Below are 25,604 nucleotides of genomic sequence, written 5' to 3'. Positions count from 1 at the left end.
ATCAGGTTTTTCTCGAACGGGAAAGTTAGGGATAAGCTACTTGTCGAAAACAACCAATGTTTATGTATTCTTAGCTTCATTGGATATCAACCCATTCCACCTTATTGTCCCAGTGTACTCTGCTACAGTAACACACCTGCTACACTGAGCTTGACCAGCGGAAACCTTTGTTGATCGGCAGCTGGTGATAGCACACTGAACGCTTTGATTGGCCGATTTAGTGGGGATGGGGAGCGTAGCCCTCTTTCCTCTCTCTATGAAGGTTCCTTCATTGGATTGACCAGCTGTCAGGTTGAACCCAAACCTGCCTCCTTTTGGTGGTGTTTGTCTGGATCGCAACAATAGCCGGGGGGAGAGCCTCCCCTCGTAAGCTCCGATTGGCTGAGCTCAACCTTGGAGGTTCCTGATTGGTCCAATAAAGAAACACCAAGGTAGGTTGCCTAGTGATCCTGAGAGAGCTGATGTGTTATTCCTTCTCTGCAACGAAGATCAGGAAGTTTGTTCTCTCTGCGTGGCTGAGAAGTTTTTCACCTACTAGGACGGGGTGTGGGGTGGGAGTGGGGACAGGTGTCCCCCTGAAATAGAGCGCAAGCTGCAGCCTGCGTCTGGCCGTAACCCAGAAGTAACGTCAGGTAAGCAATTGGGGACATGTATTTCCTAAGGTACAAAAAAAAAAAAAAAAAAAAAGACTCCAATTCTTTTATTTTATGGGGAGAGGGAGGTTTTTATTTATTTAATTTGGGGGCCATTGGGTTCGGTTTTTTTAAAATAGGATTTTTAACTAGTAAATGTCCAGGGGCAATTAGTTCCTCAAAGAAAATTTCCTTTAATTTTTTTGCCCATTTAAAGTTTCTTGGATTGGATTCGGAAATAAGCCCTATTCACAGTGCCAGACAGGGTTAGTGCCCTTAAGCGTTTGTTTCATGGTTCACTTCCTCCTTTACTCTTCTTCCTGACTCCCACCAAGAATTATTCGAAACATAGCCTTGTACAAAGAATCTTTTGTAAGTCACTTCATTTGTATTTCTATTTTAAATGTTCACATGCGTTTCTGAGTATTCATTTTAATCAGTATATATTTATCGAGCAGTTACAACGTTAAAGACATTGTGCTAGTTGCTATGGAGAATATAAAAACCCAAGAAGACAATATCCCTGCCCTCAAGAAGTTTACAATTGAGAGACAGCCATACCAAAAGAAAGACTATAATAAATTCTGTAAAGGAAGTAAGTATAAATAAAGTTGTGTGAAAGTACAGCTGAGGGAGAGACCTATTCTGGCCATGGGACATATGGGTAATGGAGAAGCAGATTCAGTAAAGGCTTTACAGTGGGTCTTCAATAGGCCTTTGAAGACTGGGAAGAATTTAGAGAGAAAGGGGAAAAGGAGAGAACTCCAGCGTGTACAGGGGAGCAATGGTGGAAGGCAAGGGACATGGTTGAGAAATGGTTTGTTAACAGTACATACTTGGGAGTAATGAGAAGTATTGCTAGAAGGTAGAATGGGATTCAGTCACAGAGGCTCTTAAGTGCATTCTTTTGATCTTGAAAAAGCTATTCTTTTAAATAATTGCTGATTTAAGATATTTATTATATTTCATCTTAAAACTGGCATTTAGATTTATTTAAAGCATGCTAACTTTAAACTGTCACAGATGATAGTGCAGTTTCTCTTGATTGTGAATTTTTATAACAACTGAAGTGCATGGTATAAAAGGGCATGCTCTTTTTTGTTGTTTTTTTTTTTTTTTTTTTTGTAATTGAGAAAAAGTTTGCTAATCTTTTAACATTCTCTTGCCAGTACTTTTTGTTGGCAGCTGTTTGTGTATTTGCAAGATGACCAGCCTAGGGATAGAGATGAAAGTTTTCTAGCTAAATGGAATTACTACACATGATCTTCTGAGTGTTGTTCTCTAGACTGGTGATCTCCAAAGTGAGTGCATGAGATGAGTCATTAGGGGTTGGGAAGAAAATACTAGAACATGTATTTCTATTTAGTTTTCCTTAATGTTTTTTTGGACTGCTTTTGTGCATGTTTTATAATGTACCATTGAATGTTTATAGAAATTACATATAAATTATTATATGCTCTTTGGAGCTGGATGCTCATAATTTTTTGCTGTTTGATATTATTTAACTTGGGGAGAATCCATTTTGTGAAAGAAGAGTCATAATGATGGACAGTCCCTCCTGGGTTATAGGTTATGCACAAGAAATCAACAGGCTTAACAAATGATCATTTATATTGATCTTTAGAATTACTGATTTGATTTCTTGTCATTTCCTTCTGTAGATTCAAGCTGTTGTACTTGGAAAAAAATATTGTGTTATACACCTAATTTTTTCTGGTCATTACTCCTTCCTTTCTCTCTCTTAAGTTTGTAAATATTTCTTATCTGTATCCATTTTTAGTATGCATGTGTGAATATCTATATGTTCATTTACATTAGCACACATATAGATATTTTTTCATCACCCCCTCCAGAAAGAGGTGAGAATGACCACTTTAACTCATCGAGCCCGTCGCTCTGAAGTAGGGAAGAACTCTGTAAAGAAGGTGGAAAGTGAGGAAGACACTAATCAAGGGAGAATTCAAGACAATGAGGACCCTGGAGACTCTAAGGATATCCGCCTCACCCTTATGGAAGAAGTATTGCTCCTGGGACTAAAAGATAAAGAGGTAATGCATTTGGGTTTGCTAGGCTGTCTCAAAGACTAAGTATTGAAATGTTTTTAGGAAGTGATCTGATAAAATATTTTCACTATTGCTAAGTTGACCTTAGAATTGTGCTTCAGCCATCTAGGGGATGGTGGAGTTAGGGAGAATGGCTGATACTTAGAGGGTAAAATCCAGAAGTATAATTACTTGAAGTATAATTTAATTACAAAATTACTTCAAAATTTTAGAGGATATAACACAGTGTAAAGTTTTTGTACTTGGTAGTTTCCCAAGTTATATTGGTGGTGAAATAACCTCTTTTTAAACTAAGAAAGAGTTTCCACACATTGAAGTCTTCTTGAGCTTTGGGGAGAAAAGTCTTTTAAATGAAAAGAGAAGGAACATGTATGATTAAGCATCTTACAAAAATAAACAGTGGGTAGTTCTCTAATGATATAGTAAAATAACTTTTATTCTATTCTCTGTATCTTTAGAAGTTAAATATCAACAATTGATGAGGACTATTTTAGAAAATGTTTTAAAATTAATTACAGCTTTTCTTTTCTTTCTAATTTTTCCCTTATTGATAGAACATTTATTTTATAATAATATTAGTCTTGAGATAGCAAGTCTTGTGAGACAACCAAGTATTTTCTTGGCTTTTCTACTAGTTGTATACATTATCCTTCATTTGTAATTTAATTATTTATTTTGCCTTTAATATCATATTTTAAACAATCTACTTCCTGTTCAAGAAGACGTTGGTAAATTTTAGAAGGTATATTTATTATAGGCCTGTTTTGAAAACTTATCAAATTTAGTGTTACTTTCTATTAAAAAAAAACTACTAAATTTGGCTTTGATAATTGTCCTAAGATAGAAATGAATTGGCTTCTTTCATCTAGTAACATGTCTTCTTTTCTACTTTGATTCCTTAACTTGAGAATACCCTTGTTTCTTAGACTTTACCTTTTATTTTCTTTATCACTTTTCCCTTCTCTGTTTTTTTATCATGTCAAATTACCAACCTGAACAAAAATTACAAGACTTGTTATAGCCTGTGTATTGTTAAAACTAATAGAGGCATACCCATCTGTACTTGGCCAAGACACAAATGTGTCAGAAAATCTTGCCTGGAAGTATATTTTCCTGTTTGCTGAGGAAGTTGGTGAGGCTCTGGTTTTGTTTAAGTCAAATAAATGAAAAAGCAAAACTGATTCTCCAAGAGAAGTTCAGAGTAGGCTTAAAGATTAGGTGATGTAAATACTGTTTTGAGATGTTTACACAGTGCCTAAAATATTCACTGACTGAAGAAGAAGAGCATATTAGAACTAAAAAGCTGTTTGGTTTGTTTTAGTTTTGAATAGGAATGATTAATTTCCTGCTGAACCTAGATACTAGAATTTTTGCCTCTGTTCTGTACAAAAACTTCTTTTAAATTTGTCTTTGTGTGTTTCTAAATTTATAATAGTTAATACAGACTTAAGTAAATAGAATAAAAAAAAAAAAGGAACTTATTTAGAGCTATGACCATTGTGGGTACTCAACATATTGGTGAGATACTGTATGAAGATGGGCAGATAATAGCAACTTCTTGAGTTGTCCTAATTTTATTTTGAGATAGTTGATAAATTAAGCTTTAAGCTTTCAGTTGGCTTAGGAAGAACAAGAAATGATAAATCGTTAGTTCTAAATAAATGAGAGGTCAAACCTTCTGATATATTAAAGTAGTAATAGTTATTCCAAAATGCCAGTTACATAAGTATTTCTAAATATATTATGTTGATTTCTAGTTCAACTTATTTTTCTCTTATCTTGCAAACTACTTATGGATTTATTTAATCAATATTTAATGTGATTGGGAACACCCATTACATGCTTAGCATTATACAAATACTAAGTTAAATATAAAATAGTATAATATATGGCCCCTGTCCTCAAGAAACATGCATTCTAGCTGGGGAAACAAGATATACATCTTTTTAAAAGTTAAGTAACCCAAAGCTCCATCAACAGCAGAATGGATAAAATGAATTGTTTATTTATTTAAATTAGTATAAATATATTTTCTATAGAATGAAAATGGACTTTGTTAAAGACATGCATGGTTCTCATATAATGTTCAGTAAAGGAAGCTAGATACCAAAGAATACATATTGTATGATCACATGTATATAAAATTCAGAAAACTAAACTATGGTGTTTGAAGTTGCATATTTAGGTGGTAAAACTATAAAGAAAAGCAAGAAAGGGATTACTATATTTGTTAGGATAGTAGTTACCTTTTTGTGAGGGGTAGGGGAGTGTTAATGATTTTTTTTAAAAAGAGCGTGAAGGTGCTTTCTGGGTGCTGTTTTCTGTTTCTCTGGGGGAAGTTTCATGGATATTCACTTAGGAATAATTCATTGAGTTTTCCACTTTTGTGCACTCTTCTGTGTGCACATTATATTTTACAATTCAAAAGATTTTTAAAGAAGTAAACAGCAACTAACGTAAGTAGAATGGAACACATTCTGGATGAGTGAGCAGAAGTTTCATGAGCTTGATGAATGTGGGAGATAATTGAGTTCCAGTATGACTGAAGTCGGTGGTGTTCTTAGAAAACAATGAGATTCAAAATTGGCAAATTAGACTCAGATCAGAGTAGGAATGATTTTGAGTGCCAGGCAAGACTTTTAGACTCTTTTCTTTAAGTAACAGGATCAAGCCTAAAGAAAACAGCAGCATCCATTTCATTTTTGTGTCCAAATTAAAGACTTAATGATATTTTTTTGCTCTATGTTCTTTTTGAGTATATGTTTTGCAATGTATGTAATTTCTTGTTTTTATATGGTTTGAGATTTGTGACATGTCAGAAAAATTCCTAAATGTTAAATTTTGCATCCCAAAGTCCCCACATTAATTTTTGCTGAAGATATCCATAAAATTTTCTGTGTAGAACCAATGGTATAATTTTTCAGAAATTATTTGTTTTAAAAAAATGTAAGGAGAAAATAACATAAAGAGACTAATATTTCAAGATTGTAGGTATAGAAAAGAATGACATTAGATCACATAGTCAAATTGTGAAATATTACTGTCATCCTTTCTTAAGATTCTTCTGAGGAGTAGCTGCCACAGACTGGTTTAAAAATACTAAGCTTCATTTCTTGTGAAAATATTCAAGAAATTTAAATATATGTTGAAGAGTCTAACCTTTAAAGTACATTTAAAATTAGATGTTACCTCAATTCAATAACACTGACCTCAACTGAGAAAATTAAACTTGAGCACCAGCCTGAACCAAATAAAATAGATTTCCTGTTGAAATCAAGATCCTATTTGTCATTATTGCCTTTGTTAAGAGTTTTGATGTGGATATTATTATTGACTCATTGACAGCTAATGTTTTAATTGCTAGTATATTTAAAACTCCTTTTTGAGACTCTTTGTTATTAAATTAAGTTACTTGTAAGAGGAATGAACCTACGAATGTTTTTGACTTTTGGCTACGATCTTTTGAATTTGTGGAGGGTGTCTTTTAACCTTCTTCCCTTCCTTACAGAGCTTTCTCTTAGTAATGCCATTTATTGAGTACTTACTATGCACTGTGACATAAAAGCTTTAAACCATATCTTTCATGTCACTGGAGTAAAAATTGACAAGAAGTATTATTCATTGGTACTGTGGAAATATATTGTCATTCATTTGTTTAGTCACCAAAAATTTATTGAATGTTTCATACATGTCATGTGCTGGATATTGAAAGAGAACAAAAACAACAGTCCCTGCTTTTGAGATCATTTACAGTCTAGTGGCTTCTCCTAGTGGTGGGAGAGGTTGAGAGGGGGATCAGGAAAGTCAGACCATTGCAGTATATTGTGATATATGCATAACTATGTTCTAGATACCGAAGGAGCAGAGAGGAAAGACACCTGACTCGGATGGGTGGTGGAAAGCAGGATGTTGGAAAGGGAAGGAGGAGAGATATTGGGAAAGACTTCTGGCTAGTGATAACTCTTAACCTGGATTCTGAAGATGAACAAGAGTTAGACTGCGAAGAGAGACAGTTTCTAGGAAAAAAGAACAACAGCTGGATGTTTGTAATAATTTCAGTGATTTGCAACTGCAGTAACCACAGATATTTGAAATCATCCCATCTCCTTTAAATGAACTCAGATGTTTTGAAACTAAAGTACCAGAGCTGGACATCCAGTTGTGTGTTTTATTTAACTTTTCTAAAATTGTGAAATACAGCATATCCAAAAAAGCGTGTAAAACACATATGTAAAATTTAAGAAGTACTTTTAAAGCAAACACTCTTGTAACCACCATCAATATAACATTGTAAGCATCCTGGAGGCAGCAACTTGTGCCCTTCGCTAATCACATGCAGCCCTACCTCCCTGTAGTTTTAACATGTGTATATCTCGAAATGGTATATTTTAGTTTTGCTTATTTTTAAACTTTATGTTATTGGGTTAATACTGTCATGTATTCTTTTGTTCAGTGTGTTTGAGATTCAGCCATGTTGTTGCATATAATTTAATTCAATTAACTGCAGTGTAGTATTTCATTATATGAATATATGACTGTTTGTTCATTCTGCCAGTTAATGGACATTCGAGTGTCCATTATGAATGGTGCTGCTAACAATAGCCTTGTACTTCTCAATTATGTTCTTTAAAACAATGTCACTATTCATATATGTCAAAAAAAAAGATAAATCAGACAATAAAACTTTTAAATTATAAATATAAAATATATTAATGCTAAGCTTTTTCAAACTTACTAGTGATCATCAATTATAATTTACTCATTGTAATTTATTAGCAATGGGAGATTGGAAGTGCAAGTTTTTTTTTAAGCTAGTAAAAAAGAATTTCAGCAATCAGTAAGTTAAAAAAATCAGTTACAGTAAGTCAGTACACAACTTGTCAATGAATGGCTATAAATGGAGAAAATTGCTCCTCTTTGAAAGTTGCTCAGTCCTAAAACATTTTATTAAAATCAAAAGATTAAAGTCTAATTTATAATTTAGGTCATAACCTGGTCATTTAGTTTCCTGATTGCACAAAATGAACAATAAATTGACAAAATTGTAAGATATTTGAAGTATACAATGTGATGATTTGGTATATGTATACATATATGTTAGGTGATGGGTTAATTGGAGGAATCTTTTCACAATGTATACCTATATCACATATGTATACATCTCTCTCTCACACAAAGAGAGAGAGGACATTTAAGTTCTATTCTCTTAGCAAATTTTAATTATATATTACAGTGTTAGCAACTATTGTAGTCACCATGTTATACATTAGATCCTCAAACCTTATTCATCATGTAACTAGAAGTTTATACCCTGCTACCAGCCTCTGTTTTCCCCACAACCCCCAAGGCCCTTGAAACAACTTTTCTACTCTGTTTCTATGAGCTTGGTTTTTTTCAGATTTTACATGTAAATGATATAGTACAGTGTTTATCTTTCTCTCTGGCTTATTTCACCTCCAAGTGAAATAATATCTCCAGGTAAAATATCTCCAGGGCATAATGTCGTCCAGATTCATCCATGTTGTCACAAATGACAGGATTTCTTTCTTTTTTAAGGCTGAGTGATATTTTCCCCTTCACTCATTTATTCATTGATGGGCACTAAGATTGTTTCCATACCTTGGCTGTTGTGAAAAATGCTGCAGTGAGCTCAAGAATACATATATCTCTTTGAAATGATGAGTTTGTTTCCTTTGGATATACACCCAGAAGTGGGATTGCTGGATCAAATGGTAACTCTAGTTTTGACTTCTTGAGGAACCTCCATATTGTTTTCCAGAGTGGCTGTACTAGTTTACATTCCCACCAACAGTGTACAGGAGTTCCCTTTTTTTCACATTTCTCTCTACCATTTCTCTCTTACCTTTTTGATAACGGCCACCCTAGCAGGTATAAGGTGTTACCTCATTGTGGTTTAGATTTGCATTTCCCTGATGTGGAGCACCTTTACATGTACCTGTTGGCCATTTGTATGTCTTCTTTGGGAAAACATCTGTTCAGGTCCTTTGCCCATTTTTTAATTGGGTTTGGATTTTTGCTGTTGAGGTATATGAGTTCCTTGTATATTTTGGATATTAACCACTTATTGAATATGTGGTTTGCAGATATTTTCTCCCACTCCGTATGTTGCTTTTTCATTTTATTGATGGTTTCCTTTTCTGTGCAGACACTTTTTAGTTTGATGTAGTCCCACTTGTTGATTTTTTGCTTTTGGTGCTTGTACTTTTGGTGTCAAATCCAAAAAAATATTGCCAAGAACAATGTCAAAGACCTCACCCTCTGTTTTCTTCTTGTAATTTAACTGTTTCAGGTGTTACATTCAAGCCTTTAATCCATTTTGAGTTGATTTTTGTGTGTGGTGTAATGCTTTTATCTCTGTGCTGAGGATCAGCCTAAAGTGTAAAATTAAGGTCTTCTTAAGTCTTTTCTAGCCTGTGCCTTTCCTTGGGCATTTGTAATGCCCTTCTAATTAACCTGTGTATGTAGTTGCTTTTGAATGTCCTAGTCTTTGGTATCTGTCTCCACAAAGGGGAAAAAGGAAAATGAAGGGGAAGAGAAAGGCATCAGTTCTTTAAATCACCTGGAATTCACTTCAGCCAGAAGGGGAAGGGTTGCAGCAAGCCAGGGAGGTTACAACAGTGTTCTCTGTACCTGCTCGTCTGTAATCAGAACGCAGATCTCTGATATTGCCCACCCTAGCTCCCAGTTGGGGCATGTAAGCTGCTTTTATGTGTCTCTCAATCTATTTTAAATCATTTAAGGAGTCATAGGGAAATAGATTGAGTGCCTTATGCACATTTTCAGATTTTTACTCCCCCTTCTCAACTGTTTCTTTCCTTCATTTCCTTTGCATGATGTGTAGTGATGAAAATTCCATTTTATCATAAGTAACAGATTGTGGGAAAAGAAAGGCATATAAGTTACTGTTTTTGGTACTACAATCACTTTTAAATTTTTTAGAATTAAAAATTAAGGATACTTTTACTGGACAGAATGAGATTTAAAACTTATGTAGGAATATTCAAAGATTACCAGTTGCTTTCCTTTATTTTGGACTTCATTTTCACTGACAAGGCATTACCATGTTGTTTTTATTTTCTGAACTTTTAGTAATGGCTTTATTTTAAAAAAAAACCCTAACTGGTGGCCCTTAGAAAACTGATAAATTGATTATTATCAGCAGCTTTGCATCTTCCCACCCAATATCCTGAATAAGCCTGAAACGATATAATCTTCATGTAGTTTATTAAGAAATCTTATCCATTTGTCTAGTTTTATAATCCATTCTTCCCAGTCATGATGAAATCATCTGGTAAACCAAATAACATCCAGGTCACAATTCCTTACTCCCCATTATGATTAAACAGGGTGAGCTTTGAACGCTTAATCTGTTTTCTAAAGTGTTTCTGTTGGCTATGTGGACATAGACTATTAATTGGAGTTAGAATGAATCACATTAATTTATAAAAGAGGAATTTATAACAAATCCTAGAAGGCACTCTTTTAATAAAGCACTTTAAAGAAAAATAGTAAACAAACTCTTTTTTTTTTCTATTGAGTTATAGTCAGTTTACAATGTGTCAATTTCTGGTGTACAGTAAATTAACTCGTAAAGTAATTTTTTAGAGGAAAAAATGAATTTGTTTTGCTCATATAACTTTTGTATTCTCACACAATTTTTGATAGCCCCTGGAGATTATCAGACAGACTTTGGGGTTTGGAATTGGGCATATAAAAAAGGCTTCAAGAAGACACAATAAAATTCCTTCTCTTATGGAAAGTGAAGCAATTTTAATGCTGAGTGTTTTGATTTGGGGTTGGAAGGATGTTTTTTCCCTAATAAAATATTTTTCTCAGTGTAGACAATTTGGAAAAATTAGAAAACTACTTTTTAAAGTATTTTATATAATTATGATAATCTTGAATATACAATTATGTATTTGGTTGGTTTTCATTCAACTTTATCATAAGGACTTTCTAACATTTTTTGAAATTTCTTATAAGGATAGTCTTTAATGATGCTTTAAGTTTCTTTGCTTTCTTTCCTCTTTTTACCCTAAGCAGGTAACTTTAAAATCTCTAACCTTCAGAGTTGTTTGAAGGTGTGTCTTCAAGGAAGTTTGAATAACAAATACTTAACTAGGCGGAAATTCAGCATAAAGTATTGACTGTCTGAATTTATTGAAATCTTATTGCCCAACCTTTTATGAGAATAAAATGGCATCAAAAATTTCAATATGTATAATCTTTGACTCAAAAGTTTCTTCTAGCAATTTATTCAACATAAATACACATACAAATGAATATTTCTTTATAGCTTTTTTTTTTAATAATGGCAAAAAATTGTAGGCAACCCAAACATAACTCAGTAATGGCTTGGATAGCTAAACTAGAATGGATCTAAAATGCAGTACTATGCAGCTATTACAGTGAATGAGGTAGCTCCGTATTTAGTGATGTGGAAAGATACCCAAAATGATGGGTAAGTGGAAAAGTTGTCACTCAGTATGATCCCATTTCTGTATGCAATAGTATATAATGGACTGTGCATATAAAATCTAGAAAAAACCCACTGAACTATTACCTGGAGATAATAAAAGTATGAGAGTTTTACTTTCTAAGTTATACGTTTCTATAATATAGTCTTTTCTCTTTTTTTCTTTTTTCTTTTTTTGACAATTATACATTACTTTTCTAATCAAGAAAAAACAAAGTCTGCTATACATACAGAAAGATCAGAAAGCTCTCATTCTGCCAATCCTCCAGTATTTTCTTTTGGTCATGAGGCAGGATACAATAATGTTTTTTTAGTAGATACTAAAATTTTTCTCTTTTTCTTTTCCATTATGTATACAGCCTTTGGTAATTAAATTTAATGACTGAATGGTGAGCTTTAGTATGCATGTGCTAGATCGTCCTGCATACTAAAGCACTGGCCCTTTAACCCAGAATCTTTATTATCCATGGTTTGAGAATTCCCCAAGACAACTAGATATATTTAGAGGAAAATGGACCTTAGAGTTATAATTATTTTTAAAAACTCTACATATGTATTTTTATACTTTTTTCTAATATGGCATGTAATTCAATAAAAAAAAGAAGTTAGAAAACTAATTTGAAGAGTTTTACATAAAATGAGGTACTGTGAATGGGAAAGGGTGATATTGAAAAACATACATTTTGTATCCATTGTTTCTTTATTTATAGTTCTTATCCTTTATAGTTTTGTTGACAATCTGACATCATTGTCACTGAAACAGAAGTTATATAGTCAGAAAGAAATGAAAAAACAAAGGAAAATGTTCCTCTAATTGCTTTAGTACTGGCTGAACTGTTTGCACACCTGTTGAGAATCATAAAGTCACCAGGATTATATAAAAGTTATGCCTAAGTAAATTATATTTTCTAAAGTAAAGTTATAGTTTAACCTTAATTAGGCAGCTAACTTGTATGAAATCAATTATTACTTGGGAGAAAAAAAAAAGGCTTACTCCTTCCTTAAAGAGGAGGTGCAAGTATGACTCTTGAAGGAGTCATGAAGCAGGCAGTGGGGAGAACTAATCCTAGCTTTGAAACTAAGATGTGGCCCCTGGGAACCTTGGATATGTCTGAGGATGCTCGTGTTTCAGGTTGAGGTTTTGCAGATTCACATATTTACTTTGAATCATAAATTTATGCTTTTAAGTAACAATTATTGAGAAATACTATGTATGAGTCATATACTCTGTCCCTAAGAAATTTATGTCTACCGACATGCAGTTGATTGCAATGCAATAGAATAAATAATAGGGTAGATGAGTGGTTAAAGAATATGTGGTATATATATATTCATATGTGTGTGTGTGTGTGTGTGTGTGTGTGTGTGTGTGTGTGTGTAATGGAATATTACTCAGACATTAAAAGGAAAGAAATAATGCCATTTGTAGCAACATGGATGGACCTAGAGATTATCATACTAAGTAAAGTCAGACAGAGAAAGACAAATATCATATGATATCACTTATATGTGAAATCTAAAAAAAAATACAAATGAACTTATTTACAAAACAGAAATAAACTCACAGGCAGAAAAAAAACTTATGGTTACCAAAGGGGAAAGGGGGGAGGATGGATAAATTAGGAGTCTGAGATTAATGGATATACACTACTATATATAAAGTAGAAAAATGACAAGGAACTACTGTATGGCACAGGGAACTATATTCAATATCTTGTAATAACCTATAATGGAAAAGAATCTGAATGTGTGTGTGTGTGTGTGTGTATAAAATAATCACTTTGCTGTACACCAGAAACTAACACAACTTTGTAAATCAACTATACTTTAATAATAAATAAATAAATAAATTAATTAATTTAAAAAATGATATAAACGACAGAGGAGAAATAGACACATACACACACAGGTGAGGAACCTAACCCAGAGGGTGGAGTTGGGGGAAAGATCATGTTAGAGTAGGTTACATGGAAGATGTGACCCTTGTACTCAATCCTTAAGAACAAGGAGGAGGTGGGGAAAGAAGACTGTGGGTTCTCCTAGACAGAGAGAACTGTGTGTGGAAAGGCCAGTCAGCAGAAATGATGCATTAAAGAATACTTAAAATAGTTCCAGAAAGCTGGAGTATGCTGTTCTAGGGGAAAGGGACCAGAGAGAGACCAGTAACAGCCCCCTGGTTTAAGTGCTATGTACTAAAGAATTTGGACTTCACCAGGAGGAGCATTTGAAATATTTTTAAGCAGAGGGGAAGGGAGTTATCTGATTAGATTTGAGCTGAAAGATCATCCTGGCTATGGGAAGAATGGAATTAGAAGATCTCTCCTTCTGGCAGTATAGTGGTCAGAGACTAAGTCTTGAGTAAACATAATTTTTAATGTATTGTTGAGCCTTTGGAAAGTAAAGGAAATCTTCAGAGCTCCCAAACAAACACCAAAATTAAAATTCTAGAGGTGAGCAATAAACAATCATGAAAACCAGGTTACTCTGGGGCAAATTACCAAATCAGTCCAGAGATTTAGGAATTGTCGGTGGTAATGAATAAACCTTTGGGTTGAAATAAAATGGAGAATCTGGGTTTAAATCTGTACCCTGTCGTGTGGCAGTCTCCTGGTACCCCCATGCCTTGCTCTCAGCTGAAGCAAATGCCCATCTTCCTCTAGAGGAAGACATCCTCAATTCATGCCTCCAGAATCTCATGGATTCACTAACTAACTAACTAACTAACTAACTAGCTCTTAATCAAATATCATCAAACATAAAGAGAAAAATACACCCATGAGAAAAAATCAGCAGAAATAACAGGTCATTCAGAGACCTCAGATACTAAAATGATCAGATAATATGAAATATCTATGACATTTTTAAAGAAATAAAAGAATCACAAAATGAACAAGAAAAGGGATCACAAATGATCTGGCAAATATGAAAAGTAACTAACTAAAACTTTGAGAAATGAAAAGTAGTTAAAATCAAAATCTCAGGGTTAGTTTAACCTATTAAATATAGGTGGAGAGAGTAAATTGGAAGCCAGATATGAAATAACTCTTGAGAGAGCAACACAGAGACAAAATGGAAAATATGAAAGAGAGGTTAAAAGATGTGGGAGTTAGAATTAAAAAGATTGAAGGAAAGAATAAAGGAGATGGAGGAAACCCAAAATTCTTAGAGGTAAGTTGAGAATTTTTGAGAACTGAAAAATGAACCTACAGTGGGGAGGGTATAGCTCAAGCGGTAGAGCTCATGCTTAGCATACCCAGGGTCCTGGGCTCGGTCCTCAGTACCTCCTCTAAAACTAAATAAATAAGCAAACCTAACTACCACTCCCCCCCAATAACTAAATAAATAACGTTAATGGGATTCCTAGGATACTAAATAAATAAATAAAACTACAGGTACAGGAAGCATATGCCAAACAAAATAAGTAAATTCATAATACAGTTATGTTGTAGTCAAACTGCAAAACACCAAGAGAGAAGATCTTAAAGGACCAAAGAAAAAAGACAAATCACCTTCCACAATCAGTGAGGATGATAAATTTCTCGCTGCAACAGTGGAAGCTAGGAAAGGAGGGCATAGTATCTTTAATGTGATAAAACTGTCAACCTAGAATTTTATATCCAGAGAAACTATCTTTTAAGAACAATGGTAAGATAAAGACATTTCAGATAAACAAAGTAGAGTTTGCCTCCAACAGACTTTCACTTAAGGAAATTCTACTTTAGGAAGAAGGAAAATGGTACCAGAAAGGAGGTCTGAGATGCAAGAAGGGATGGTGAGCAAAGAAATTGGTAAGCATCTGGGTAAATCTAAACAAGTGCTACCTGTATAAAATAATGATGATGCCAATAGCAGTGTCTGATTTGTGAGGTAAAGAAAGATAAAATATTGGCCAACTAGGAGAGTGGTTAATACATTGATTTGTTTTAGAAATAAAGTAGCTCTTGTATTAATTTTAAATTAATTATCATGCATGTTAAAATTTCAATGATAGCTTCCTAAAGAAAAGTGAGTGCATGGCCCCCAAATCAATAAAGAGGAAAAACTGGAATTTTTAAAAAATTCTTTGCCACTATTTAGCTCCATGTTATATAACCTCCATAAGCCTTAGTTTCCTCATCTTTAAAATGTGGATAATAGTACCACCCTATAGGATTGTTGTGAAGATGTAATCAGATAATGCATGCAAATCTTAGCACAAATCTACTATGTTATAAGTGTTCAATAAATGTTAGATATTACTGCTATTAATAGTCATTTAGTCTTGGTGATGCTTTAAAGCCATGGTAGAACCTCCCTGCCAACATCACACCAGTTCTCTCCAGTAAGAGGGAATACTACACCCAAATATAGCTAAAGAATGCCAAACATTTCTGGTAACGTTGATGGGCCTTCCTTGTGTTAATATTAACTCCTTGCTCAGAACCTTCAGAATTCAATATTGCCTTTCAGTTAAAAGTTCAAAGCATCAAGGCTTTCCACAGCCTATCCCTGACCAACTTGATCTCATGATTTCTCATTAAATCCTTAAGTTAGATCTCTAAATATATTTGAGGTCTCCTTCCTTGATAATTTTGTTTAGAATGCCCTTTTGAAGTATAGGTAGAAGTTAGATAATTTCCTTCATCTGGAAAACCCTCCCTCTCTGCTAAATTGAACTGATTCTTCAAACTCCAGCTCAAGTCCCTTAAGAGTTCCTGACTACTCTAGCCTAAAAGTGGTTTGTAATTTGAAAAACTATCATCTAAACCAAACTTCCAGTTGTCATTTATGCCTGTCTCTTCTCCCTTTTCAATTGAGCTTTTATTTAAATTTTATATTATCACAGAGCTTTCCTCAATTTTGCATGGTCTTTCCAGCTACATTTTCAGCTCCTTAAGACAGTGGCTGTTAATTATGTTTTTGTATTCCCTATAGTTCCTACAGAAAGGAAACTAACATGTAAGTGACTACAATATGCCATGTACTATACTAAGTGCTTTCTTAATGTATATCTCACTTACTCCTCACAGTAAACTTATAAAGATAGCTGTTAGTGCCCTGATTTTACAGATGAGGACGTTGCACTTGAGAACGTACCCAAGGTACTTATCTAGTCAGTGGCAGAGCTGGGTTTCTACTACACCACCCATCAAAATAGCTTGCAAATAATACATAACTTGGAGACTTTGTAAAAGGCTTGATGGTTTATACAATTTTCTACTTATTTGTGTCCCACTCTGAAATTTAGAATGTCATGGAAACGGATTTTAAAGAAGCCAAAATTCTTCCCCAAAATTAAAATTTGGCACGCCTATTATTAAATAACAGCCAAACCATAGGAATTTACAAAGAGCGTGAAGTCAGGCAGAAGATCATACTTTAGGGGGTTTAGATTAAGGGATTTGGATGTTTTTTCTCTTATTCTGTACTTAGAGTTCATGTAATGTGAAATGAGTCACAAAAAGTGGACCATTCTTCAGGAGCTTGCTGCAAGTCTCTATCCCTTTCAGAATGTTCTTTCTTTTCTCTTTTCCCCTTCCCCAGGGTTACACATCTTTCTGGAATGACTGCATATCATCTGGCCTGCGAGGGGGCATCCTGATAGAGCTGGCCATGCGAGGTCGAATCTATCTAGAACCCCCCACCATGCGTAAGAAGCGACTACTAGACAGAAAGGTAAAGCATCCTCTGTGAACCTCCACTCCTGAAAAGACAGATACCAATGGTCCATTTTGGAGGAAGAGGAAGATTTGAGTAGTGAGACAAAATAAGTATCACTGACTCAGTTGTCCCGTTGTATAACACGTTTAATTATCCTGTAGCCAAGAGAGAAATCCAAGTATCCATGATCTAAAGAGTTTTAAGAAGTTCATGGTTTTGCCTTCCTTTTTTATGCAGAAAAATCACACTTAGGATGCTGTTGATTATTTCTCCATCTCTGTCTGTAGCTGCAATATTATGAAATAGAGTATTATATACGAGGAGGCAAACGAGCTAGCAAGCACAGCCTTAACTCTGGTCGTCCTCAGATAACCAGTTTCTCTCTTTCCACGTATTCCAAGTCCACCAGCATATGAGCTATACTGCTGTCTCCACTTTCTTACTACTCGTATTTTCCTCTCCCAGCTTCACGGTCATACTCAGCATTCTACTGAAACTGTGTTCTTAGACGTCACTATCTAATTTTCAGTCTTCAATTAATTTTTTCTTTTAAACTATATGTGGTGTTTGACACTTTTGACCACCACCTCCTACTTGAAACTTTCTCTGTTCTTGACCTTTGTTATACTACATCCTCTTCCTTCTCTGACTGTACCCTATTTCCCTTACTTCTCCACTCCTTAACATCTAAGTCTCAGTCTGTATCACTTTGTATCCTTTTGGAGATACCATTTACCTTTACAGCTTCATTTATTACCTCCATGATATTAACTCCCAGGTTTCTCAGCCTGTCTTCTTTTTCCAGCCCCAGGAACATAGCTAACTATTGGCCAGACAGTTCAACTTGGCTATCCCTTATCAGTTAAAACCAAACTTCATCAACTTTTCCCCAAAACTGACTCCTTTTCCTGACTTTCCTACTTTTATTGTGTCACAAGTTGGTTTTCCAGACTCAAAGAGTTTTTAAATCTTTTCTCCATTATCATTTATTTCCAGTTTGTCACTAGGGCCCCACTTCAAGTGTTATTTTATCTCCCCACTAGAATTTAAATTTCATGAGGACAGAGATAGTTTGTTATGCTGCTTTACATGTCACTTAACACTTAACCAATAATGTGTATATAACATATTGAAAGATTTTGATTTGAATAAAGTAAATGAGCCAGGGTCCCTTATGTCTTTTTTTCTGAAAGGTACTGCTAAAGTCAGACAGCCCAACAGGTGATGTTTTACTGGATGAAACTCTCAAACACATCAAAGCAACTGAACCCACGGAAACTGTCCAAACATGGATAGAGCTACTCACTGGTAAGATGACTCACAGTGATTTAGAGGGGTAGGCATAGCTCAGTGGTAGAGCGTGTGCTTAGTATACATGAGGTCCTGGGTTCAATCCCTAGTACCTCCATTAAAAAATAATGATAAAATAAAATAAATAAAGTGAGCAAATGTTTTTTAAAATGCTTTTAAAATCCCACATTTTATAACCTTTATCCTACTCTTAAGGTTGGAAAAAGAAGTATAGAAATTCAGGGTGCTGAGTAAGTTATATAGTCACTGTTTTACGGGGTTAATGAGGGACAAGAAAGGCATGATTAATCAACATGTAAAATGTTCTGAAGCTTCACCGTACCTCTGCCACCCTATCTCATAAGCTCACAAGGAATTTTTTAATGTCTTTATTGATATATAACTCACATACCATACAGTTGACCCATTTAAAGTATACAATTAAATGAATTTTAGTATATTCACACAATTGTGCAACCATCTTCACAATCTTAGAACATTTTAATCACCCCCAAAATAAACCCCATACTCGTTAGCAGTTTTCCCCACATTTCCCCACCCCTCCTGCCCAGCTCCAGGCAGCCACTATTCTACGTTCTGTCTCTGCAGATTTGCCTATTCTGGATATTTCATATAAATGGAGTCATCCAACTTACGGTTTTTTGTGACCAGCTTCTTAGGATAATGTTTTCAAGGTTCATTCATGTTGTAGTGTATATCAATGCTTCATTTCTTTTTTGTTATTCATATTAAAGTTCATTTTAGAAACTATAATATAAATAACTAAATCTATGACATAAATTAGGTCACTGTTCGACAGGGCACTTTGAGAACACAACCAATGTCACCTTCTGGAACAATTTTTTCAACTGAAGTTTTTATTGACACATTTGTATATTCACATGCAGTTCTAAGAAATAATACAGAGAGATTCCTTATATCTTTTGCCCAGATTCCCCTACTGGTAACATTTCTCAAAACTATAGTGTGATACTCAAATAGTATTTCATTATATGGTTTTACTACTCTTATTAATTTATTTATCAGTTGATGGGCATTTGAGTAATTTCCACTTTGGGGCTGTTATAAAGTGCTGCTATGAACATTCATAGATAAGATTTTTTGTGTGGACATGTTTTAATTTCTTGTGGGTATATAGTTAACTTTTGGGGGTTGGGGAGAGAGGTAATGAGGTTTATTTATTCATTTCTAGAGGAGGTATGGGGGATTGAACCCAGGACCTCATGCATGCTAAGCATGCACCCTACCATTTGAGCTATACCCTTCCACACCTAGTTAACTTTTTACTGTGGTAAAATATTCATATTTATTTTCTTAGTCATTCATAAGTGTAAAATTCAATGACATTAAATACATTCACAGTGTTGTGTAAACATCACTTTTCTCTGTACTCAGTGCTTTCTCATTATTCCATACATCCCTCTTCCTCTGTCCCCCCATTCCCTGGCAACTTCTCTTCTACTTTCTGTCTTTATGAATTTGCCTATACTAAGTAACTCATATAAGCAGAATCATACAATACTTGTCCTTCTATGTCTGGCTTATTTCACTAAGCATAATATTTTCAAGGTCCATTCATCTTGTAGCATATATCAAAATCTCATTCCTTTTTATGACTGAATAATATTCTGTTGTATGTATTTATCCCATTCTGTTTATTCATTTTATCTGTTGATGGACACTTGGGTGTTTCCATATTTGGGCTATTCTGGATAATGCTGCCATGAATATTGTTATACAGATATCTGTTCAAGTCCCTGCTTTCCATTCTTTTGGATATATATCTTGGAGTAGAATTGCTGGGTCATGTATGTGATAGTTCTATGTTTTGAGAAACTGCCAAGCTGTTTCCTACAGAGTCTGCACTCTTTTTACATTCTTACCAGCCATGCATGAAGGTTCTAGTTTCTTCACGTCCTCATCAGCACTTGCTATTTTCTAATTTTTGTTTTTAATTATAGCCATCCTAGTAGATATGAAGTGGTATCTCACTATGGTTTTGCTTTCCATTTCCCTAATGATTAATGATGTTGAGCCTCTCTTCATGGGCTTATTGGCCATTTGTATATCTTCTTTGGAGAAATGTCTATTCAAGTCTTTTGCCCATTTTTGAATTGGGTTCTGTTGTTGTTGAGTCTTAGAAGCTCTTTATATATTCTAGATATTAATCCCTTATCAGATATGTAATTTGCAAATATTTTCTCTCATTCTCTAAGTTGTCTTTTCACTTTATTGACAGTAACCCTTGATGCATAAAAGTTCTTAATTTTGATAAAGTCCAATTTATCTACTTGTTGCCTGCACTTCTGATGTCATATCTATGAAATTGTTGCCAAATCCAATGTTATGAAGATCTTCCCCAATGCTTTCTTCTAAGAGTCTTATACTTTTAGTTCTTGAATGTGACTTTTTGATCCATTTTGAGTTAATGTTTGTATTTAAATAAGGTAAAGGTTAAACTTCATTCTTTTGTATGTGGATATGCAGTTTCCCAGAACCATTTGTTAAAAAGACTATTCTGCCCGCCTTGAATGGTCTTGGCAGCCTTGCTGAAAATCACTTGACCATATATGCAAGGGTTTATTTCTGGGCTGTCTGTTCTCTTGCATTCATTTATATGTCTGGCCTTATGTCAGTACCATACTATTTTACTTACTACAGCTTTGTAGGAAGTTTTAAAGTTGGAAAAATATGAGTCCACTGACTTTATTCTCTTTTCTTGAGATTGTTCTGGCTATTCTGGGTCCCTTGCAATTCCATATGAATTTGAGGATCTGCTTTTCCACTTCTATGGAAAAGGCTGTTGGAATTTTGATAGACATTACTTTGAACCTGTAGATCCCCTCGGGTGGTATTGCCATTCTAACAATGTTACGTCTTCCCTTCCATTAAAACAGGCTGTTTTTCTTTTATTTGGGTCTTCTTCAATTTCTTTCTTCATTCAACTCAAAGTATTTTTAAAGTTTGCCTTGTGATTTCTTCTTTGACTCACTGGTTATTTAGGAGTATGTTGTTTAATTTCAACACATTTTTTAATTTCCCAAATTTCCTTCCATTATTAATTTCTAATTTAATTCCATTGTGGTTGGATAGCATACTTTGTATGTTTTCAATTGTTTTAAACTTATTAAGTCTTTTTTTATGGCCTAGCATATGCTCTATCCTGGAATATGTTTCATGTGCACCTGAAAAGAATGTGTATTCTACTGTTACAGGGTAGAATATTCTATAGATGTCTTCTTAGGTCTAGTTGGTTTATAGTGTTGTTCAAGCCTTCTGTTTATTTTCCCCATAGGTGAAACCTGGAACCCTTTCAAATTACAGTACCAGCTGAGAAATGTAAGAGAGCGAATTGCAAAGAACCTAGTAGAGAAGGGTATTCTAACCACTGAGAAGCAGAATTTCCTCCTATTTGACATGACTACTCACCCAGTGACCAATACAACAGAAAAACAGCGACTAGTGAAAAAACTTCAAGATAGTGTCCTAGAGCGGTGGGTAAATGACCCTCAGCGTATGGACAAGCGAACACTAGCACTGCTGGTGCTGGCCCACTCCTCTGACGTGCTAGAGAATGTCTTCTCCTCTCTGACAGATGACAAGTATGATATGGCAATGAATCGAGCAAAGGACCTGGTAGAACTGGACCCTGAGGTTGAGGGGACAAAGCACAGTGCCACAGAAATGATCTGGGCTGTACTGGCAGCCTTCAATAAATCCTAAAGCCAGCAGATGGGTTTCTCCTTTTCCCTTGCTGGTCAGTGACTGTCAGACACACCATCACTGAATTTTGTGTGATGAGATGTTTTTCATCATTTTTTTTTTCCTTTTCTTGAATCAGACTTGTGATTTGGGGAAAGCATCTTCCGGGCTCCTCCACAGACCTTGACTATCATAAGCAGACTTTGTTTCTCTCTATACTTCCACTCCAGAGGTGAATAAATGGGGTGAACCCACATACACCCAATAAACATTTTCTCTCATTTCTTTGTTTACTTTCATCCAGTGTGCTTTTGGATAAGCAGGAATACCTAAGTGAAATTTGGAGTTCTCTAGCCACAGAATGTGAATGAGATGTAGAGCAAACCATTTATCACATTTTTTAAAGTTTGTTTTCTATCTTAAATACATGTTTTCATTCTGTCTCTCAGGCTCTGCTAAGTAGTGTAGCTTACTGAAATAAGTGTCTCGTTGAATAAGGGACAATAACCACAAAACTGATTTCTGGAGCTGTTGGTCTTTGGGATTATCCTGCTAATGATTTTCTCTTCTTTTCTCTTCTAACCTAATGAGAATATTCCAAATTTAATTACTTGGTTCTCATAGTCCTAGAACCAGAAATGCATTCTATACTTTCTTTTAGCATTATCCTACTCCATCATTCATTAGGACAAAAGTCAAAATGAAAAAAATGTATCTCTCAACCACCTCCTTCATGCAGTCAGCATTACAGTTTGTAAGGGAGGGAGGTGCCATCAGAATTTCCAGTCTTTAGCACTAGACTGTCCTGATTCCTCCAGACTCCTTTAAATGTCTCTGCTCTGATTGAATTTAGGGAGTTGTAAATTTCAGCTGCTGACTAGCAGTATCCTGAGTCCAGACAGTAACAGTATCTAATCTTTAGATCTTTTTTGTTCCCTATTTGGCTTCCTACATAAATCGATATATTCTGTCTATATTAAGGGTTCTGGATGTAGTTTTGTCTGTATCTAACCCACAGATACCATGCTAGTCATTAGTCTTGTCTCAACACAACTGTCTTTCCAACCAATTCTCTAAAACATTTTTCAATTCAGAAGTGAGTGCAAAGAGAAGTTTATTAAGAAAAATCCCATTTATAAGGGCAATTTGATGTTAAAAGTATCCTGATACAAAGTCCAGTATTTGGGCCTATAAAGAGGACAGGCACCAAACTTTGCTAACATCAAGCATTTATTATGCTGATACTTTTAATGGATCTTGGCTCTTGGCCGCTACAAAGGCTGTCAAAGGGCTAATACAGATGACCCAGACCTGATACCACTTTTTCCTGATCAGAAGTAATTAAGTGAATGATTTTAACTTTCATCTCCTCCCCTAAACCTGTCTATCCCCACAAAACTCCCCAACACAATTGACTTTTTTTGCTTGTTTTTCACTTCAGGTATTGCTTAGGTGACTAGAGATACAACTTAAAGTGAAACAAACTTTTAAACGCGAAGCTGAGTAGAGCTTCAGTCTGGCTCTCTAAAAGCACAATAACCAGTCCATGTGTTATCTCTACCTTGCCTTAATTTTTCTTTCCATTTGAACAATTCGGCATGAATTGAAATCAGGTTTTCCTGTGGAAAGTTTCAGCTTGATAGGGGTGGGTAGAAGCTGAGTTCTGTCTAGCAACTCATGGTCAGTGTTTATTTTTATATTGTATCTTAATAAGATGAGGATGCCTTCAGTTTGAGTCTGCATAATGTTCACTGCAAAATGTCTTTTCATTTAATGCATATGGCCTTCACATTTCTGTATAATAAAGATTATTGGCTCTTTGGTCTCTCTGTACAGTTTTACAACTTCAGTTATTTTTACTGGAAATAAGAACTTTCTACACATGGCTAGTAACACTCCCCCTTTACACTAGGATACCAGCCTCTGCTTCATCCTGTGTGGAAAATTAGGGATACACAAATACTATAGTATTATACATATTACATGTATATATGTATAAACCCACAAATACTATAGTATTATATAGTAACATATATATTCTGGAGAGCAGGTTACATTAAGGCTAACTGAAACACCTGAATAATGTCTCCATTTCAATCAAAATAAGTTGCCCAATTATACTATTATTATTTACCATGGAGAGAATAAATATATTCTGTCCTATCAATAACTATTTGCAAAGGACACCTGAACTTCAGAGCTGAAAGTCTTAATTTCCAAATGTAGGCAACGCACCTAACTATAACAGAGTTAACATGTGAAAAGAAAAATAACTGCTTATAATTGGCTTATTGTTTTTCACTTCTTTCCAATGTCTACAGCATAAGGGAAAATAAGAAATGTTATTTACTAGAATTGTTTATACTTCCTGGTTATTTTTATTTCAGACAGAACATTGTTCTCATAAGTCATCCTGTATATAGTGTTCCTTCTTTACCAGTCCTTTGTCCCATCAGACTGTCTGTTTTCTCCATCCCAAGGCAGCCAGGAGTTAATGCCCAAAGTCACAAGCCATGTTGATTGAGATTACTGTACATTCATTCTTAATTAATCTCAGGCAGATCTTTCTTGCTGTTTTGAATACTTGCTATTTTCTATAGCACTGTTTCTACCACCATTTTTCTTAGATCCTCTATCCCACTCCATCATCCTTTTGATTCTCAAAAGATCAAGCTCAGAAAAGCAAAGGCATTCAATGTGACTTCCCTAAATGTTTAGCCACTTCAAAATCTCTGTACATTTCCCCTCCCACTCTTCCTTTACAGTTGCCAACACCAACCTGTCTGCCTCTCTCCCTCCATCTAATGATCTCCTCTTTAAAGTAGATAATTGTATTTCTAGCTTTCCTCTCTCAATTATCCCCTCCCCCTTTTCTGAAAACATGTTGCCAACTCTCCAAAAAAGAAAGTCCTCTGCTGCTTCCTCTTCAGTCAGTGCCCTCATTCCTTTCTTTGCTTTATCATTAAATATTACTATGACCTCTGCACTCTTGAACCACTTGCAAATAGCTTTTGTCCCTTCCAACTTTAACTTCTCTGTGACTTCTTTTTTGGTTCTTCTCCTCGCCACTCCAATCATTTGTCTCTGTGTCCCTTGCCAACTTTTCCCCAGGTTTCTGTCTTGGGACCTCTTTTTTTCTACTTTCTCCTTTGATGATCCCACTACTTCCATAGCCTTACTTTTATTTATGAGAAGTCCAAATTTTATTCATATTTAGCTTCCACTTCTATCCCAAACTCCAGATCTACATTTCCCAGAACCCTACAATTTCTGATATGGAGCTCTCACAGATCATTCCCTGGCTATTTCCACCAAATGGCTCACTGGCTTTTAAAGTGTTTTCAAAATTGAACACCTCGTTTTCTGTGTACTTCCAATTCCATTTCCAAATCAATTCCTTTTCTTGAATTTATTGTTTCTACAACAGTCACCGTGAGGCACATGGCCTCCTCATTCCCTATATTCAATCAGCTGCTAATCCAGTAGATTCCACTGCCACAGACTCTCAAATAGGCTGTTTTCAAAAGTATCACATTTCTAGCTTAAATCCTAATTATCTCCCATCTGGAGTACTGCAGTGGACTCTTGCCTAGAGTCCACCTCTAGTAACTTTCTGCTTGGAATTCTGAATGATTTTTATTCATTACCACCAGATTAATCTTCCTAATGTACGGTTCTCATCTGCCACTCGCTGGCCTAAAACTCTTTATCGTCTCTCCTGGATTACTACATTATTCACTTGTTCCTTATCCTGGCATT

General features: G+C 35.0%; 1 protein-coding gene across 3 annotated transcripts; it reads left to right on the top strand.

Moving 5' to 3' along the window:
- Window positions 1–427: 427 nt before the first annotated feature.
- Window positions 428–23,676, top strand: GOLPH3L (golgi phosphoprotein 3 like). 3 transcript variants are annotated; one of them, XM_045519194.2, is made up of 7 exons: window positions 428–632; window positions 1,091–1,227; window positions 1,802–1,933; window positions 2,486–2,680; window positions 16,716–16,847; window positions 18,026–18,140; window positions 21,439–23,676. In XM_045519194.2, exons 4-7 carry the CDS (start codon window positions 2,498–2,500, stop codon window positions 21,864–21,866), a joined length of 858 nt encoding a protein of 285 aa, XP_045375150.1. In that variant the 5' UTR covers window positions 428–632; window positions 1,091–1,227; window positions 1,802–1,933; window positions 2,486–2,497; the 3' UTR covers window positions 21,867–23,676. The 3 variants fall into 3 exon arrangements, with proteins under 3 accessions (XP_045375150.1, XP_010956776.1, XP_010956775.1); XM_010958474.3 differs by lacking the exon at window positions 1,802–1,933; XM_010958473.3 differs by lacking the exons at window positions 1,091–1,227; window positions 1,802–1,933 and having other exon boundaries at window positions 429–632.
- Window positions 23,677–25,604: the final 1,928 nt, after the last annotated feature.

Source organism: Camelus bactrianus, chromosome 21, assembly GCF_048773025.1.
Source record: "Camelus bactrianus isolate YW-2024 breed Bactrian camel chromosome 21, ASM4877302v1, whole genome shotgun sequence".
NCBI classification, from domain to species: domain Eukaryota; kingdom Metazoa; phylum Chordata; class Mammalia; order Artiodactyla; family Camelidae; genus Camelus; species Camelus bactrianus.
This window is presented reverse-complemented; position numbering and strand designations above follow the sequence as displayed.

Bases quoted from the DNA above. Each gene is read 5' to 3' on its own strand.
- GOLPH3L (XM_010958474.3), top strand. From the start codon at position 2,498: ATGACCACTTTAACTCATCGAGCCCGTCGCTCTGAAGTAGGGAAGAAC. The intron at 2,681-16,715 runs GTAATGCATTTG...CCCCTTCCCCAG, and splicing joins TGGGACTAAAAGATAAAGAG to GGTTACACATCTTTCTGGAA. The intron at 16,848-18,025 runs GTAAAGCATCCT...TTTTTCTGAAAG, and splicing joins AGCGACTACTAGACAGAAAG to GTACTGCTAAAGTCAGACAG.